This window comes from Schistocerca cancellata, chromosome 2, assembly GCF_023864275.1.
Source record: "Schistocerca cancellata isolate TAMUIC-IGC-003103 chromosome 2, iqSchCanc2.1, whole genome shotgun sequence".
In the NCBI taxonomy this organism is placed as follows: Eukaryota; Metazoa; Arthropoda; class Insecta; order Orthoptera; family Acrididae; genus Schistocerca; species Schistocerca cancellata.
This window is the reverse complement of record NC_064627.1, coordinates 395893445-395912305: the sequence shown is the minus strand read 5'-3', so window position 1 is coordinate 395912305 and position 18861 is coordinate 395893445. Positions and strand designations below refer to the sequence as shown.

The 18861-nt window shown below is 42.5% G+C and overlaps 1 protein-coding gene across 1 annotated transcript in view; it reads right to left on the bottom strand.

Annotated features, from left to right (window-relative positions):
- Window positions 1-18861, bottom strand: part of LOC126145962 (Krueppel-like factor 16) — a 187725-nt gene that overhangs the window by 90202 nt on the left and 78662 nt on the right. Inside the window, exon 3 of the mRNA XM_049915591.1 lies at window positions 3549-3724. Within this exon, the coding sequence (XP_049771548.1) occupies window positions 3549-3724 (176 nt within the window). The remainder of the gene's footprint in view (window positions 1-3548; window positions 3725-18861) is intronic.

The following is an 18861-nucleotide window of genomic DNA, read 5'->3' as shown; positions in this document are numbered from 1 at the left end:
GTCTCTCTAACTAAGGGCTCACCTTCAGAGGATGTCATGTTTCCAAGGAGAGAAGGAATTAGCATATTTCATCAAAATATAAGAAGTATTAGAGATAAAGTTAGTGAACTGCTCATAGATGTTGACTCCGAAATTATTGGTATATCGGAGCACCGCTAAATAATTTGACAATTCAGAGGCTTCCTTTACCAGGATACGGATTAGCTGGCTGTTTTTCAAGGAGTTCCTTGCGGAGTGGGGTAGTGGCTATGTACGTAAAAAACAGTATTCCATTTGAGTTCATAGACTTATCATGGCACTGCACTGAACAGATATTTGACTGTTGTGCAGGGGCAGTTGAATTTAGTGAAACTAAACTTCTAATTGTTGTTGTTTATAGGTCCCCTAATTCTGACTTCAGAGCTAGAGGGTTTCTTGATTCACTTTGTAGGAAGTACTAGAAACTAGTTAGAGGTGGTGACTTCGATATAAATTTTGTATATGATGCTGCAAGAAAAATGTTGGTAGACCTCCTAAATTCATACGATCTGATGCAGATTGTATTTTTTCCAACTAGGGTGCAGGGGAACAGTAGCAGCCATAGACAATATTTTTATTCATTCTTCATTACTAGATGGGCATTCTGTTAGTAAAAGGATGAATGGCCTTTCAGACATTGATGCAGAAATTTTAACACTGAAAGGTTTTTGTACTCAAACAAATGTCACATATAATTACAAACTATGTATGAAAGTTAATCCAACAGCAATAGAGATTTTTTTAAACCTTGTCAAGGAACAAGAGTGGTTGAATGTTTATAGTGCCGATAACATAGATGATAAATATAACACATTTCTCATGCCCTTTGAGAGTTGCTTTCCATTATAACGTTCTAAACAGGGTTACTAGCAGTAAAAGGCAGCCTGGGGCGTCTGACTAGTGGGATAAGGATATCATGTAGAACAAAGCGGGAATTATATCAATGACAACCCTGCGCAAACGCCGCTGTTCTCGGTCGTTAAGTAAAGGCCGTCGGTCACTGCGTTGTCTATGATGAGTGGTATAACCTGAAATTAGGTATTCTCGGCACACTGTGGATCTCGGAATACTGAATTCCCTAATGATTTCCCAAATAGAATTGCCCATGCGTCTTGTTCAAACTACCATTCTACGTTTAAAGTCTATTAATTTCCCGTCGTGGGGTCACAATCACGTCGGAAGCCTTTTCATATGAATCATCTGAGTCCAAATGATAGCTCCGCCAATGCACTGCCCTTTTATACCTTGTATACGTGATAATATCGCCATCTATATAATTGCATATCGCTGTTCTATGACCTTTGTCATCTCAGTGTAATCGCGAAATTTTTTGGCGCAATAAAATTACATTTGTAGACAACTGCAGATGACAAGCAACATAACAATGTAAAAAAAGGTTCTACGGAACCTAACAGTCCAGAAAATAAGGTATTAAACACAACGGACATTCTTTTTTTATGTAGATCCTCATTAGTGATGGTTTGCGGGGCTTCGGCCATTCACTTACATTATGAAACCAAACACCTATAGCAGTCGTTTTGATGTTATGTTATTATGTTGTGACCAGACCTTAAATGACGCTGAGGGAGTGAATTACAGTCGTATACACTATCCCATCAGTGGCCAACATCTATGAACTGGCTTCTGTAGAATATTGTTGGACAAAACTGTTAAGGCTCTCGTGGCCATTTGTTGAGAAACTGTCTGTTGGCTTCTGCCTCCCGTTCTTCGGCCGACCTTCGTCAGATGATTTTTCTGGCGTTTCGCCAGCACGAGTGGCTGCCAGTGTCAAAATTCCTGCCTCCATTGCTGGTGGTGGACTGCAGCCGAGCTCGCGTCCGCAGACTATGTGTACCTGGCCCGCCAACGTCCGAGGGCTTCTCCGCAGTCATTTCCGGCGCGGTTCCCCTCTTGGTATGTGCAACGAATGCTCGCTGCAGCACGGGAAGCCAGGATCCGTTTACCTTGAGTCTTTCTTCTTTCTTATTGAAGCTATTCTCGTGTATTTCTATAGCTTCTCAGAATAAGCGGGTGTGATAGGTCTTCTCTACAGCCAGAACTTTCGTGTCGGCGAATTTATTACGTGGTCAGTCTCACACAGCGCGTGCTCTGCCACGGCCGATTTCTCCACCTGCCCCAAACTGCGATGTCGCTTATATTCTGTGATCCTGGTGTTGATTGATCGTGCAGTCATTCCAACTAACTTTTCCCGACATTGCAAGTGGGTCCCTTTTTTCCTTTGCCGTTCCGAGACACTATTTGATCTTCTCCCTATTGCGGTGCCGATATGAAGGTGCTACACCGAAGTTCTTGAATGTAAATGCATTTTCACCACCTCCCTAACACATCATACATACGACAGAATGGAAAGCGAGCGCTCGTGCTGCTGAGGGATTCAGAATAAAATTGATAAGGTACTACAATGCCAGAGCCGCAAAATACTGCACAAATACTGGAATCTGCAGCGTCCTGGTGATGTAGGCGCCGACTTCTGCCGTGCAGAAACTCTGTGTCAACCCCTGGCCTCGAAGGCTGTCCGAAGAATTCTAAGTTCTTCCGAAAAAGAGCGTCCAAGTCGCAAGACCATCTGACTCCGACGAAGATCAGATTCCGAATCCACTGCCCGCACAACGCAAGGGTGAAGCCAACATTGCTCGCTAGTCTCCTCGAAAAACGCGAATCAGCATTCAGTTCCGATTCCAAAATTCCCCCACACTGTCTCAGAACATCAGTCGCTCCAATAGCGACCGTTCTCTCCAGTTTCGAGGAGGGCTTTATGACGTCAACTAGCCTCAGTTTAAGTTGACCAATCAAGCCTCTGCTATTCATCTGAGGGCACTGAACTTGCCGTTTGATCGGCTACGAAAACAACCTACCTATACCACCAGCCATCTGGTGCCAGGCAGTCACACCCAGCAGAGCACAGTTGACAAGTATTCTCAGAATCAAGAGTACAATGCAATGAGCCGGTGTCAGAAGTCTTCGTTCCGGACGCGCCAGAGCGGTAAACACATAAACTGCGGCGACACTCAGACGTCTCGCAGGTTGTTTCGCCCTGCATACAATAGGCGAATCTCGACCGACGTCAGTCGTTCCGCCAGGCGCTTAAGCCTATTGTACGAACCTCTCAGAATTCAGAGAAGTGCAGCCCCCAACCGGAAATGCAGTGTGCCGCGTCCTCCGATGCTCGCCTCGCACAGGCCACCCAGGGAAGTAACCCAACATAGGAATCAATTGAAAGGTATTTTTTGAGCTCTCAGTGCAAATACTCTCATTACACTAACCTTATTCGGTCTGTTACTACCGTGCAATGACATAGAACATTAATAAAATTGATGAAAATGAGAGGAGACATGCAAAAGAGGGCATGGAACCTCTCAGTATTGTTTTGTAAAAATAAACGCTTTTTCCTCCAGAACAATTTGTCTCTTTAATTATTGAGTGACATTCGTAGTTTAGTTAATGAGGCAACAAGATTGAGAATCGTGTGAGCTGAGCACGAATAGTGTAGTAAGAGGAGCGGAGCGTACCTCGGGCAGCGGCAGCGGCAGGGACAGCGGCGGGAAGTGCAGCAGGGCGCTCGTCTCGTCGGCGTAGTCGCGGCACTCGGCGCTGCAGAACTGCGTCCACGCGGGCAGCGCCGGCGCCGGCGCCGGCGACGGCAAAGTGGTCGGCCCGGCCACGCTCTCCGGCCACCACTCCTCACCTGCACCACAACGGATCAGTTACGTCTCACATAAACAGCTGCATGCAGTGTGTCAACTCTGAGTTGGTCTATCGGCTCCCTAGACCTGAATCGGCAGATCCCGGAAGGCTTTGGCCGGTAGCTATTTGTTTTTGATCTCAAACGAAGTTGCCAAGCTAACAAATCTGTGTCACGCAGCCATCCTTTGTTGCCTGCTGTGTCCCTGTTTTCACTTTGTTCCGCAGTGTTTCCTTTCTGTGTGATTAGTGTTTGTTGTTTGCTGTGTTACTATTTTGTACTTCACTTGGTTTCGCGATGTTTCCTTTCTGTGTGACTAGTGTACATACACTAACTGATCAAAATATGCGGAAACCTGTTAGTGGACATTAACACTGCCGTCCGGCGACACCACAGTGGTGCCGTGCGCGAAATAGCGGTCAACGGCCGGCGACACCACAGTGGGGTCGTGAGCATAGTACCGCGCAGTGGCCGGCCACAGCACTTTAGTATCTTTTGCATTCTGTTGGTGTTTTGTTTAGGTAACAATGAGTTACACACGTTAACAAGTTTTTGTTTTTAAAAGTACTTATGCCCTTTCATCATGGCAGACGAAAGAGGCGATACGATTATTTACGATGAATGCGCGGACGTCTTGTCTGATATTCCGGGCGACTTGGCCGACTGGGAGGAAGACATTGGATATCAAAAAAATTAAAGTGAAGCAGAATCGTCGGAAGATAGTGAAATACGTCCAACAAGAATTCGGCGAACGCTACGGTTGCCAACGGATTCGGATGAATCAGACGAAGAAAACAGTGCACAGTGGTCGGACTTTGATTTACCGAGACCAATAATTAATTTGAAGGATCTCCGGGTCCAAACATATTTCCCAAAGATACACAGAGCGCCGAGGATATTGTAGAATTATGTATTGGGAATGCTCTATTTGAATATATTAGCAACGAAACCAACTAGTACTACAGTCAAAATTGCAATAGAAGGAAACTGGATTAAAAAAATGCCAAATTTGTCGATGTTACGGGACCCGAACTTAGAAAATGGTTTCGGCTTACTATCCTTATGGGAACTGTAAACAAAGCAAGGATCCATGATTATTGGTCAACGAATCCGATACTTCGCAAAACAATGTCCCGCGATCGGTTCAGACAACAACAATAAACCGGATAATGCCGACCGGCTTTTCAAAGTGCAATTCGTAATTGATTATTTTTCCAAAAAGTTTAAAGAAACTTTTAATCTAAGTCAAAATATCTCAGTTGATGAAGGAATGATGCCGTGGCGTGAACGGTTAAATTTTAAGGTTTACAATCCGTCGGAAATTACGAAGTATGGCATACTCATGCGGATGCTGTGTGATTCGAGTACGCGATACATTTCCTCATTCAAGATATATTCCGGCCCTGGACAGCCTATAGCAAAAAAACTGATGGAACTGTTGACATCTTCTTATGGAAAGTGGCATCACCTCTACATGGATACTTATTATAACAATGTAGAACATACAGAGAAGTTACTTGAAAAGAAAATTCGAGTTTGTGGAACGATGCGGCAAAATAGACGATTTCGGGAAAAATTAAAGCGCGCAAAAGCCACTGTGTTTGAAGCTTGTCATCGACGGAAAGGTGAAGTACTCGCACAGGTATGGAGAGTTTCGGAAACTAAAACGACACGAATGATCTCTACAATACATAATGCCACTTTTACTAACACTCAAAGAAAATGTAGGAAAACCAATTACACAATAAAAAAAACCTGAAAGTGTATTAGACTACAACAAATACATGAAAGGAGTGGATCGGGCAGACCAATATTTGAGTTATTTCCCTATATACAGAAAAACTACAAAATGGTCATACAAGGTTTGCATGTACCTCTTTAATTGCGCATTATTTAATGCATTCCTTACAAGTTCAAAAATGTTCAAATGTGTGTGAAAACTTATGGGACTTAACTGCTAAGGTCATTAGCTTACACACTACTTAACCTAAATTATCCTAAGGACAAACACACACACCCATGGCCGAGGGAGGACTCGAACCTCCGCCGGGACCAGCCGCACAGTCCATGATTGTAGCGCCCTAGACCGCTCGGCTAATCCCGCGTGGCTTCCTTACAAGTCAATATTTCAATACAGAACACAAGAGTCTCGGATTTCACGATGTTTTATTGAAAGTGTCTGATTCGTGGATAAAAGACCATATACCTGCTGCTGAACAAAACTTGGAAGTTGCCACTACATCGCGTACGTTTCATCATGATCCAGTTGACAGACTTTCCGGCCACATGAGGCAACACCAAGTAATACTTATTTCCGTAACGAATAAACGAAAACGAAGAAACTGCTATGTATGTTAAAAAAAAGAACACCAAACTTAATGTGTATGTCTTGTCGAGTTGCGTTACATCTTGGAGACTGTTTCGCAGCGTATCATATGAAATAGAAATACTAAGTACCAAAGACAATGCAAATAAACAAATTTTGTATTTATTTACGTATGTATATCTTCAAAATTTCATGAAATTAGGGGAACAGGGTTGAGAACTGATGAGAACTAACGATGAGATCAGTAAAACTTGACAATTTATAATCTCCCGATACTGTCAAGAACGGTCGGCGGCAAGCCAAGCAATCCGACTTAGCGCTGCCGGTGCCAAGCGAATAGATCTGTTCGATACGTGCGGACGGCAAAGAGTTAAGATGGGGTGTATTCAGCCTCCGCCTTTATGACTGCCTGCACTCTGCTGGAGACACTTTCAATTAGGCGTCTGAATGTCTGTGGAGGAATGGCAGCCCATTCTTCCTCAGCAGCTGAAACCAGAGATAGAAGTGATGTAGGACGCAGCGGTCTGGAGTGAAGCTGACGTTGGAGCTCATCCCACAGGTGTCCCATTGGGTTCGGGTCGGGACTGTGGGTAGCGCAACCCATTTCAGGTACCTATGTTATTGTCCACGAACGATTGCCTCACAGATGCTGTTTCATGAAAAGATGCATGGTCATCCTGACACGATCAACATCTCCGAAATACTCAACTGTTCGCAATACGCAGTATTCTAACATATCATTCCACATTTAGATTTTTCTCTAAGCGCAATAAGGGAACCATAGCATAACCACGAAAATACCCCATTACCGTAACACCACTACACGTCACCGCTACACATCACTATAGGTAACGTTCTCTTGGCATTCGCTATACCCAAGCCCTTCCGTATAATTGCCCAAAATCACTCGTTTCCATTCACTGTTCAGCTGGCCTCATTCATCACCTCTAGCGTAGCTACCGAGGGAAACACTGCAAGTGCCATAACCCGATTTCCCAGAAACTTCACTCATTGGAAGAGGAGTCAAAATAAGCGAATATGTGTCTCGGTTTATCCATAGATTCTCGACCGTTTCCAAGCAAACGAAGGTAAAAGTTTTCTAGTTATTTTACGAGTCTTTTCGCGCGTCAGTAGTTCCACCGACGCCGTGGCACAGAGCCTAGTGTCGCCGCTTCACACTTTCACGCCTTGTGTTCGAAACCCAGTTGTTATTTTAATTTTAATTTTTTTCATTTATCTACCCATACACGTAGACCTGAATTACTACAAGATTTTTTCCAGTGTATAATGTAATAAGATTATCCTTATTGTTCTGATATTTGTACGTCCGATGAATGAATTTTTAAAAATCAATAAATGTATGAGAAAATTATTTGAAATTGTTTTCGGTGAAATTCTTGCAGTGCATCTTGATTCAGGATCAATTGCAAAAATTAGTGCCAACGCTTGAAGTCCTCAACAAAGTTAACGACGTTTCTTTCCCGAGTGAGATTCGTACGAAGAAATATCCCTGTGGCAAAAGTGCCTTTCCGCGATGTTCATGGTGTTCGGAATTTTTATGTATCGATTGTTTCTGCGATCGGTATCAACCAAGGGAATGCACCAAATCTTCCTGAAGAATGATCGTAACAATAAAGCGTAAGAATTAACATAAGAAGTGATGTAAAAATGAAGTATAAGAAAATGAGAAATTAAAAAGATTGCAACACCTGAAAATAGCACACAGACATCAAATTATATATTAAATGTGTGATACCTTTTGTGAAATTCAGTTGTAATTTTACAGTTAATATAATGCCCTTGTATCCCATAACTTGATCAGAAACATTCGTTTAGTAGCCTTCTACGGACATAGAGAGATAAATGACAAATGAAAATAAAATAAAATAAATAAAAACAAACGGGGTTTCGAACACGGGGCTGAAAAAGTGAGAAGCCGTGACGCTGGCCACTGTGTCACCGCTTCTGTTGAACTACTTATGCATTAAAAGACACATAAAGTAACACGAAAAATTTTATCGTCGTTTTCTAAAAAACTGTCGAGTATCCAGTGGCAAGCCGAGACACGTGTCCGTTTATTTTGACACCTCTTGGAAGTTTCTGGGAAATTGGGTTATGATAATTGCCGTGTTTTCTTCGTTAGTTATAACTACAGAAATGTGTAGCTTATGAGGGGCTACTCGACCACTGTACCCTTTTCTGTTCAACCCCGTACGCCCAAACATTGGGTTAAGTGGACTGCTGGTAGCACATTTGAACACACTAGGGATTCCATCTGCTGATTTTATGCGTTTTTTATAACCACCCTCCGTAATGCTCGATAATTCCTGTCCATCAGTAGGACTGTGTGAGGTCTGCCAGTTCTTGGTTTAAGTGCGGTTGTTCCTTCACGTTTCCGCCTCACAATTTTATCATCAACAGTCCACTTAGGCAGTCACAAGGACTCAAATGTTCCTGATCGATTTGCTACTCAGGTGGCATTCAATGACTAACCCAAGTTCGAACTCACTAAGCCGTGCTGACTGATCTGTTCTTTTGTTACTGCTTCTCCAATGGTAATGCAACACTCCCCACTCCTTTTATACTGTTGGATTGACTATTTTGACGTCTAGTGGCGAATTCCGCATTACGTAGGCGTCTCTCGATACTTTTGATCAGATAATACACTTGTTGCAGTTAGAAACTTCATTAACCGTGCCAACACATAAGACGATTTCAGTTTCGATTACGAATAACATTTAAGCGATTTTTACCTCCGTGCATCTCTTCTGATTTCGCAGAAGCACGAAACGCAGAGTAAGGCGCCTCCAATGTGGGAGGCAGGCGGGGCTTGTTCCCTGCACAGTTCGTCACCCCATTGACGTCGGCGTGTGGGCTGGGCTTGATTCCCTCATGCGCCACAATCCAGAAGTCCAACATGTATTAACACACTGTAGGTAGAGTATGGCCAGCTTGCCGGCGTCAGCCAGTTTGGGTCTATCGCGCTGCTGTTTTTTATTGTTAGCCACAGTGTATTTTGCCGTTTCTATTCTAACATCCTTCGCGATGAGAATAAAGCTCAGTTTTGGTGCTGCTTTGATTCATTAATAGCGATAGCGCTAGATTTCCCAGTACCTGTTACGGCAGGCCTCTCAAGCTCTAGCTCTAAACTGATCATCTCAACTCAGCAAAGGCAGAAGAAGGAAGTAACCAATATTCGATCAGAAAACATCGTTTTCAGAGGTAAATATCAAATCTGCTGGACCAACAACAGACTACTAGAGCAGTTTTCGTTGACGAAATTTGAAAGAAACTAGCCGAAACTAATCAATTACTAGCATAGAAACCACGCTCCTCCGGCAGCAAGATTTCTTCAAAATATGAAACTAAAAGTTTTTCTCCTGCAAGGTTTCTTATTGCGGTGCTGTAGTAGGCTCTCATTTTGGTACCGAGGTAGAATCACAAAATATTATAGTGTCCCAGAAATGCTGCGACAAACTTCAATTGGCTATAGATGATGTTTTGAGGAACAAATCGAGGATAGAAAGTCGTTTCCGGAAACGTCATCCAGCGATACCACAGAACGTCGAAGTTATAGGGGACGGCGCCCGTCACTAGGTCACACCTTCGGCAAAAAACTTAACTTTGTACAATGATGGACCTCAGACGGAAAGTCTCGCAATGTTGTTTGTTATTCAGTGATCGCGACTGATTGCCACGATCGCTAGTGGAGAAGATGGAGGTAGCCGCTGTGTAGACAGGCCTTGTCTCCTATCAATGCAGTGCTCTGTTGCCATGGTGGATGACGGCTTCGGACAAGGGTTTCTCGCGGAACCGTATAAAATTTCCTTTTTTTCAGTAAACAGGACAAAAATAAACTGCAGATAGAAAACCTTGTCTGAAACCAAGACAACAGAACAACGCATTCATTCTGGATCACAGGGTCCCCGGTTCGATTCCCGGCTGGGTTGGGGATTTTCTCTGTCCAGGGACTGGGCGTTTGTGTTGTCCTGATCATTTCATCATCATTCATGAAAGTGGCGAGATCGGACAGTGTAAAGACTGAGAATTTGTACGGGCGCTGATAACCGCGCAGTTGAGCACCCCCACAAACCAATCATCATCATCATCGCATTCATGGGAGACAAGGCGTATTTACGCAGCAGCTAACTTCTTCTTCTCCATTCTCGGTCATGGCGTTCAGTTGTGATCACTGAATAACAAATAACATCGCGAGACGTTCCATCTATAGTTCGTCAGCGTACAGAGTCCCAATTGCCGCCGAAGGGGTTGCGTAGCGGCAGGAGCCAGCGCCTGTAATTTCGACACTCAGTGGTATCGTCAGATGGCGTTTACAGGCATGGGTCCCTATCCTCGATTTGTTCCTCAAGACACCGTCTACAGCCCCTCGAAATTTGTCGCAACATTTCTGGGACACACTGTAAACTGTGTGCAATAACAATGTGTTTTTCTCAGGAAATTTTTATTGAAACAACATATTGCGTAAAACCTAATGCCTTAGGGGTAGGGTGTATGAAATGGACAGTATCCTCTGTACATATTTATCACCCACGCAAAAAGCATTTACCATATCCTTGCTTGGTATCCAGCAGCCGACACATGCAAATCTCAGCTACAATAAGCTAACAGCTAGATAAGTGATGTACCGATCATACTACCTGCAAAAACATGCAACAAACATTATTTCACACACATATTGTAACTGGTATTTGAGTTTTAAATAATTTGGTATTGTATAGAAACAGTTATAAAATACAAAGGATTGAGAGAAGTAGCTTTACTGTTCCAAGTATATTTATATGCCTTTCATGCTTTTTATCTCATTTTATTCTTTTGTGTGCTGTAATGATTCAATAAGCACAGTAAACCAATGAGAAAAGCTTGCAGCAGTCTTTAAGTATTTAACATTAACTGCAAAACGCAATTAATCAATGATCAGGTGTGTTGACTGTATTATGCGTCATCTTCGCATGAGTGCTTTATCCGTTTGCAGAGGAATAAAAAGCATTAAGAATTTAAGTTTGTATCATTATGCTGTAAACTTTATCACGAACAATCTGCGGTACTTGGCTTCGCTCACAGACTTGATATCAGATTGTGTGGTAGTTTGAACTATAGGATAAACTTTAAAGTATAAGAGGTAAAAAATTGTTGAAAACATATTCTAAATATTTACATTACTTTCTTATAAAAATATTTTTCATTTTGTTATCTGGGAACATATGTACAAATTTTTCGAATTTTCTATTCGTGAGCAAGCTATGCATAGTTGACCGTGAGAGAAGCAGCAGTCTTCAAGGCGATACGGCAATATTTTAAAGTTTGTACTTGCGCTTTGTTAATTGTAAAACTGTAGGCTAATTTGATTGGAAATTGCAGTCTTTTAAAATGGAATGCCAGTTCAGTAGAGATCAGTGGTATTCTGGGGATAAATAATGTGTGTCATTTGTATTTCCCAGTCGTACGTTCGGCTTCGACGATGTTATCCGGTAGCTGTTTGACGATCGTCCGTATTTCATTACGTAGTTTTCTGAGGAGTATGGTCGGAGATCCCGTTTTACGTCGAAGTCAGTGTAATGGCTTTCCCGGTACTTGCAAAGAGTTTAGAAATTCTGTGGGGAATTTCACACTTTCTTCAACGTTTACCTTCGTGTCGATCGATTTGTATATCCTCTCTTCACCGGGAATTTTCTTTGGAATATCAAAGTTGATATCGGTGACAATGTTATTTTTAGTTTCTAAAGTTATCCTCTCAAATAGCCAGTCCGAATTGATATAATTGTGAACAATGTTTGGGTAAGTTTGGTTGATGAGTTCGTTTTCAGCAGAGGTTATGTTGCAGAAATCATTGTTGAGTTTAGTGAGGCCGGTCGTGTGGTCAGTACAATATGTGCCTTCGCCTATTTGTAAAAGTTGTTGAGCAGAATGTGCTGTTGTTTCGTCTTTCGATAGTTGAACTCCCATATTTTTTGTTAGTCTCAGTATCTGTATGTGTGCCCCGAGATGTGATTTTTTAAAAACATGCATTGATCCTATCTGCTGGAGTTGAGATGGGGAGAACTGGATGTGTTTGTTGAAAATCTCCTGAGAGTATGAGTAGAGCTCCTACCACTTCAGAGTTTCCTCACAGCTCTTGTAATGTTGTGTCCACGGCTTCGAGTTCTTTTTTATGTGGCATTGTGCATTGTGCATTTGTCCCAGAAGATAATTTTAGCTTGCTTTAGAAGTTCAGCCCCTCCAGATACTTCTGAGATTTTATGCAACGGGAATTGTTCTCCAGCTATATTCAACGGTAGCTGTAGGGCGAAATGGGCAGCTCGTCCTCCTTCGTGGCTGCAACACTTGATGATTCTTGTGCAAATGCAATAGGCTGTTTAGCACGTATTTCCACCAGCAATAGATTTATTATAAATGTTTCCCCGGTGACGCCTGGTGCGTCCAAGTGAATAATTCCGCCAATGTTGTTCTCGATCCGGTCCATGATAACGCTGTAAATTTCCTTTTGATTGTCACGGAGGAGTGGTTTGTTGTGAGCAATGTATCGAGGTAGTTCGTTGGTGTTATAGCTTTTTTCCTTCGTAATTATGAAGTTTAGCACACTGATAGCATCTTTTTGTGATGCTTGCATCCCAAGTTGTACTAAGGTCTGGGTGTTTATTTCTAAACACGAATAAGTGTTTTATTGAAGATGGTGTCGTTGAATTCGATGGTCAGTTCAGGCTGAGCTTGTCGGGTTTCGTACAGTATGTCGTCACTCATACTCTCTTTGAAGGAGTCCCATACCTGTTTTGGATTCGATGGGTTACATGTTGTTATAATTATGGCGCGAAATCTCTCATTTTTTCAGCTGTGGGTTCTTGTAGTGTTAATTCCCAATGGTTGTCGTTTTCCAGCGTAATAACCGTCAACAGTTTTCAGATCTGTGAAACATGTTGGTCCCTGCATTACGTGCAACAACATCCGGAGATAGAAGCATTCAGCGTTGTTCGGATGTACGAGTGTATTCGGCCTAGTGCGCCAGTTTTCATAATTTATGCATGATCGTCTATTGGAATTTCTTATTTTCGTCGTTGAAAGATTTTTCTTATTGTGTTCCAAACGAGGTCCTCATGTATGGGAAGATACATCAACAGCAACGAAGCAGCCTGGCTGATTTTCGGTTATCCCATACAAGAACGCGAACCAGCCGTGCAACATCTAGCAATACATTTAGAGAAGGTACAGAGAGTTTACCTCACAAAAAACACCGCCAGAAAAATTGCAAGCGAAGCATCTCAGGTAGGGATGTCGACATACAGTAATGTTTTCGCGTATGGATCCGTTTGACATAGTTGGTAAAAAGCTGTTAATGTTGTGTCCTGAGATGCTTCGCTTGCAATTTTTCTGGCGGTGTTTTTTGTGAGGTAAACTCTCTGTACCTTCTCTAAATGTAGGGATGTCGACATACAGTAATGTTTTCGCGTATGGATCCGTTTGACATAGTTGGTAAAAAGCTGTTAATGTTGTGTCCTGAGATGCTTCGCTTGCAATTTTTCTGGCGGTGTTTTTTGTGAGGTAAACTCTCTGTACCTTCTCTAAATGTATTGCTAGATGTTGCACGGCTGGTTCGCGTTCTTGTATGGGATAACCGAAAATCAGCCAGGCTGCTTCGTTGCTGTTGATGTATCTTCCCATACATGAGGACCTCGTTTTTGTTTTGTTGTTCACAGCTAACAAATTGAAATAGTATCATGTCACAGTCTTTGTTCCCATACTTATAGACATGTTTGATGGATTTCACTGAATTGAAGTATCGTACATTGTGTGTGCTTGAAACATTTTGGAAAGTAGTGTGTTATATGGTGCTATCCATTGATTATTTCTAGTTCGTCGCTGACTCGTGTTCGTATTTTTGCTTTGAAAAGAACGGTTTGGGTGATCATCTTCTGTATTTGCTATAGCTGTCAACTCCAGTTTGCGTGTTGTCCAAGTATGGGTATTTTTCTGTGCCTTTTCAGTCACTCATACATGACGGATTGGGGCTTAATGGCCCAGATGGTCATTCAATCATTTTTTTCACAACTATGTTGTACTGTTCCGAATCTTCTTGTGGATTGGGAAATTCAGCTTGGATGATTTTGTCGGTATCCGTGGGATGAACTGTGTCGTGTAGCCATGTGAGACTGTGTGGGTGAGGAAGTCCTTGCTTTTGCCATTCTATTGTGTCCATCCAGCATCCAACGGTTCCAAAGATGTGGTATTTTGTGATGCATTCAGTAAATCTCACTTGTTTTTGTCGGAGAACTCAGACAATGATTTCATGACGATGCGTGGGGGCTTGTCCGTATCGTAGTTGTTCTTTGATTTCTGGCCACGACTTGCATGTGAATGTTATGAAGAAGTCAGGTCGTCCATATTTTCTTATGTAGGCCATGGCATCTTGAGTGTATTCCAGCACGTGTCTGGGACTCCCTATGTAAGATGAGGGTAAGATTACTATTGTTCCATTGTCGTTAATGTTTCTGTCATTTACGATTCATGTAGAAGGTGGATGTATTCTTCCGTGCGCAGTTTCCTTTGATTCTTTCTTATTTAAAATATCCGTTTCGATTCTATTTTTGCGTACATAACGACCGGGAATCGTTGGAACAAACGGCGAGCGTTGAGAACGTGACTTTACATTTCATTGTCTCCGATCATTAAGCGATAAGCACAGAACTCCTTGGAAACGACTTTTTTGTTTGTGTCTGCGTCTGTTTCAGGTTGGATTTGTTCCAGATTAAAATGATAGCCATCCTCTCCGTGCCGAAATATTAATGGATATTGGAGGGCATCATATGAACGGTGTGTCCGTGAAATACGCCGTAGTAATCCTCTTCTTCATTGTACAGTTCTGTCACGTCTTGTGTTTTCGTTGTCCACAATTCGATGATGACTTCGTCTATCTGAGGTGCATTAATTCACAAGGTGGTCTTTTGGCCGCTCGAACTATAACTTTACAGTCATCAGAAATCATTCGGTCTAGTGCTGTTTTGAATAAATGACTCAATTGATTGTATTTGTGTAAGATCCTCTGTATTCTTGGACTACTTCTTGTCTCAATCCACTGATATTTGAAAATCGTTGATCAATTACTATTTCTTCATTTCCGATGAAATATACTTGCAGAAATTCGTGGTCTTCCTTTGGTAGTGGTAGTAATGATCCCATGTTGGGATATATTTGTTCTTCGATCGAAAAAACATAGCCGATTTCATCTCTGTTAGTGTTTATCGAAGTGACATCGAAAGAAGTCATTTGGAAGCAGGCGTTGAACACTTTTATATCTTGAAGAAAGCGTTTCGATTCTGGAGTTTTCCCGGTCATGTAATGTAAAAATTCCTGCGGAGTTACTTCCAAAGGTGGTAATCGAATGTTTACATTCATGCAACAGATGCCTGGTGTTTCTCTACTGAATTTTTTCGCGTTGCAAAATTGGCAGATATCCATTTTTCCGATTAAGACGTGTTTGTGTTTGTTATATTTTTTCGTCGGTTCGAAGTGGAATGCTTCATTTGTTAGGTTGTACTATTTACTTGTCCTCGTCCGCGCTTCTCATAGGGTGATATTTTCATGGCTGGCTTGAGTTCAGAGTCTTTTATTATAACATTGTGTCACAATTCTTGATTCTTCATTCCATTCATTTCGTCGTTCTTCGGTTTCTCTGCTTCTCACAGTTCTCATTGTCGTTCGTTAGGAACATTAATGTGCTACGCGTTCTTCGTCTGTTTCGTTTTTTCGCTGTTCTTTTTGTTTTCGCCGTTTTGCTTCAGAACTGGGCAGATCTCCTCTTTTGCATTTGGGCATTGTCTAAAATATATATCAAATCAACGTTTTATTAACAAATATACTAAGTACGTCTTATACAGTTTTCACATTTATTTTCGATTTATATTCAGTCACTGTATCGCGTTGACTGCTCACATTTCACTGTTTGTTTTCATTCACGCACTTCACTACTTTTTCGGTTCGTCCCGTCGTCACTGATGAGAGACTGACTTTCGAACCCACGACGGATCTTCCTTTATATATCCCTATTTAACGGGTTGCCCCACCAGTGGCGACTTGCAGAACATACCAAAAAGGCCAACATTCCACAATATTCGAGTGCGTTCTGGAATGTTGCACAATGGTCTCGAATGTTCCGTGATATTCCCGAACATTCTGGAATCTACCTGAATGTTTCAGACTATTTCCGAACATTCCAGAACATCCCGGATCATTGTGGAACATCCCGGAACATTCTGAAATGCTGCAGATTGCTCTCGAATACTCTCGAATATTCTGGAATGTTTTCGGATACTCCGGAATGTTTTAGAAATTTATAGAAGGTGAAATTTCCCAGCCCTTGTATCTACAAAAGCATGCCCTTTAGGTAAAAACGTGAACCTTCCTCATGGATAGGGGACAGCGGGCTACCACATCATACAACTCCCTTGATCATATGGGGACTCGTTTCTGAGCGGCACGCACATTGGACACTCACTTTTATACTATATATATACTGATTTGTTCAAGTTAAAGTACTGCAGCTCCTTGTTACGCGATGTAACCTCAAATCTGAAGATGATTTACAATAATGCCTAAAAATTCTTGATGCTGTATCTTTCCCTCAAGCAAAAATCCTATACAATGTCCTCCCACCTGGCTCGGAAAAGTGCAACCGAAAGCACATCACTGAGTCAGTAATTCACAGGAGACTTCTGACAATACGTAACACTTGCCATGCCGCTGTATACGTAACAAGGGAGCCCGAAATGGCCGTAAGTGTGGTGTTTAGCAACTTAGCTACTCAAGAAGTGCAGGCGGTGGCAAGCACAGGAAAAAAGGGTGACCATTCTTTCCCTACCCACAGATTTAGTCTCACACATTAATCTAGTTTTATCCACACAAACCGCTTGTCAGCAGGCACTCATAGTTTCAAGACCTGAGCAGATAGAATGGAGTCTATTAGCGCGGTTCGGGCCCTAGTATTCTGTGTCCAAGATGCTACTCCAGGCAGGTGTAAAATGAATGTGCGCAACGGAAAATAATAAATGCTAAAATGAAGATTTGGCCCTGTCTGACTACCCCCTGAAGCAGATCTTAGGATCTCTTAATTCTATAAATTACGACCAAAACATTAATGAATGATGAAGGCAACTAATCCTACTAAATTATAAACGTTATTCCTGCTTATATATTTATTGTAGATTAAAAAACCTTAATAGTACAAAGTTTACATTTACTAAGTAAAATTACTAATCAATTGCCCAAGTCTGCCCCTTATTATGACTGCGCGATCAATAACGCGAAATGACTGACATGATCTACGTACCAAACACTAGAAGACATTACTTTCAAAGATGATCTACGGTGGTGTGGAACCTCAGTGGAAATAAACTAACGTGATCACAGCTGTTTAGCTTTCATAGCCTTAATAAGCCGAAGCAATTTTCGATATCACCGTATGCTGCGTCCGGTGCGGCGAAGTGATGGTTCTCGTACTCGTCTGCGACGATGGAAGAATTCCAGCCACAAATAAACTCTTTAAAACACTAGGACGGCAGAAGCCGGTCTCTGACTAATATACTGTAATACTGTCTTCTCCTCTCTGAATTCTACAGACTTCAAACGCGAACTTCCAGCCACAAGGACGGAATTCAGATAACGTCTCAACGTAAGTATAGGCAGAGGAAGTGCTCTCAATTGCTGAACGCTGCGTACTCAACGACGACTTCCAACCTGGAGGTGAAGTCCAGAATCGTATAGGTTCGCAACAGTACAGTGCCTAACTGTTCTAACTATAAACGCTCCTGAGAGCAAAGACAACAAGTCCGTTCGTACCAACAAAGCTGATTTCGAGCGACCGTCACACACGGGCGCTCGCAACGGAAGACCTCGTCTCTCCACCGCTGTCCTCCCGGGAAGGCTTGGGTCCCCACCATCGTAATTCCGAAAACGAATCATACTGCCGAAACCACGGTATATTATCCCTCACTACAGATTCTTCTGAACGGCGACCAAACATATTTTAGTCTTTTGTCGTCCAGGACGGAAAGTTTGCGAGGAAAAACCTACACGAATACAATGGTATGCTTCTGAGTAAAAATCCTTGGAAATAACCCAGTCTGCGTGATTTCCGAGGTGACGCTTCCTCGTTCTTCTCAGCTACACCCAAGATTTTCGTAGTTTCCGAGGTATCATCCTTCCCGTCCAGCTACATCATCGGCCGGTCGCGACTCTATTGTGCCCCAGCGCTCAGGTGTCCCAACGTCCTTCTTGCTACTTCCAGTGTTTAAGCAGGACCAACACACCTGTACGGGCCTTCCGCCCAGGGAAGTTCCGCCTGCCATTTCATTTGCACTGTCGCTCCAACCTCTACTAGTATGATAATAAAGACACTCCATCACCTTTCATGCAATAAGCGTTAACAATTATTTACAAGGCGTACGTGACAATGTCAGTCTCCTTTATATATTCATATATATGATGTACAACCTATCACATGATACCTAATTGTGTTTGTAGCTTACGGCAAAGTATGTGGATGGGTGCTTGTAAGGTGCGAAATTATAGCCACCTTACAAGTATCGAAGTTAATCCAGACGAGACAAGAGCGGCTGCAGTTGCTGCGTGAGCTGTCACGCTGTGGGGGCGGTCCATCATTAGCATTAGAGCTTGAAACTAAGACCAAAGACTGGGGAACTGCGGGGCAGTAGCGCGACCAGTACGACGGATCTACTCCTGAGGCTCACTGGTACCTTCCGCACTATATCTCTCGAGGGTTCACTGGTGTTTCTCGGGAAACGTCTAA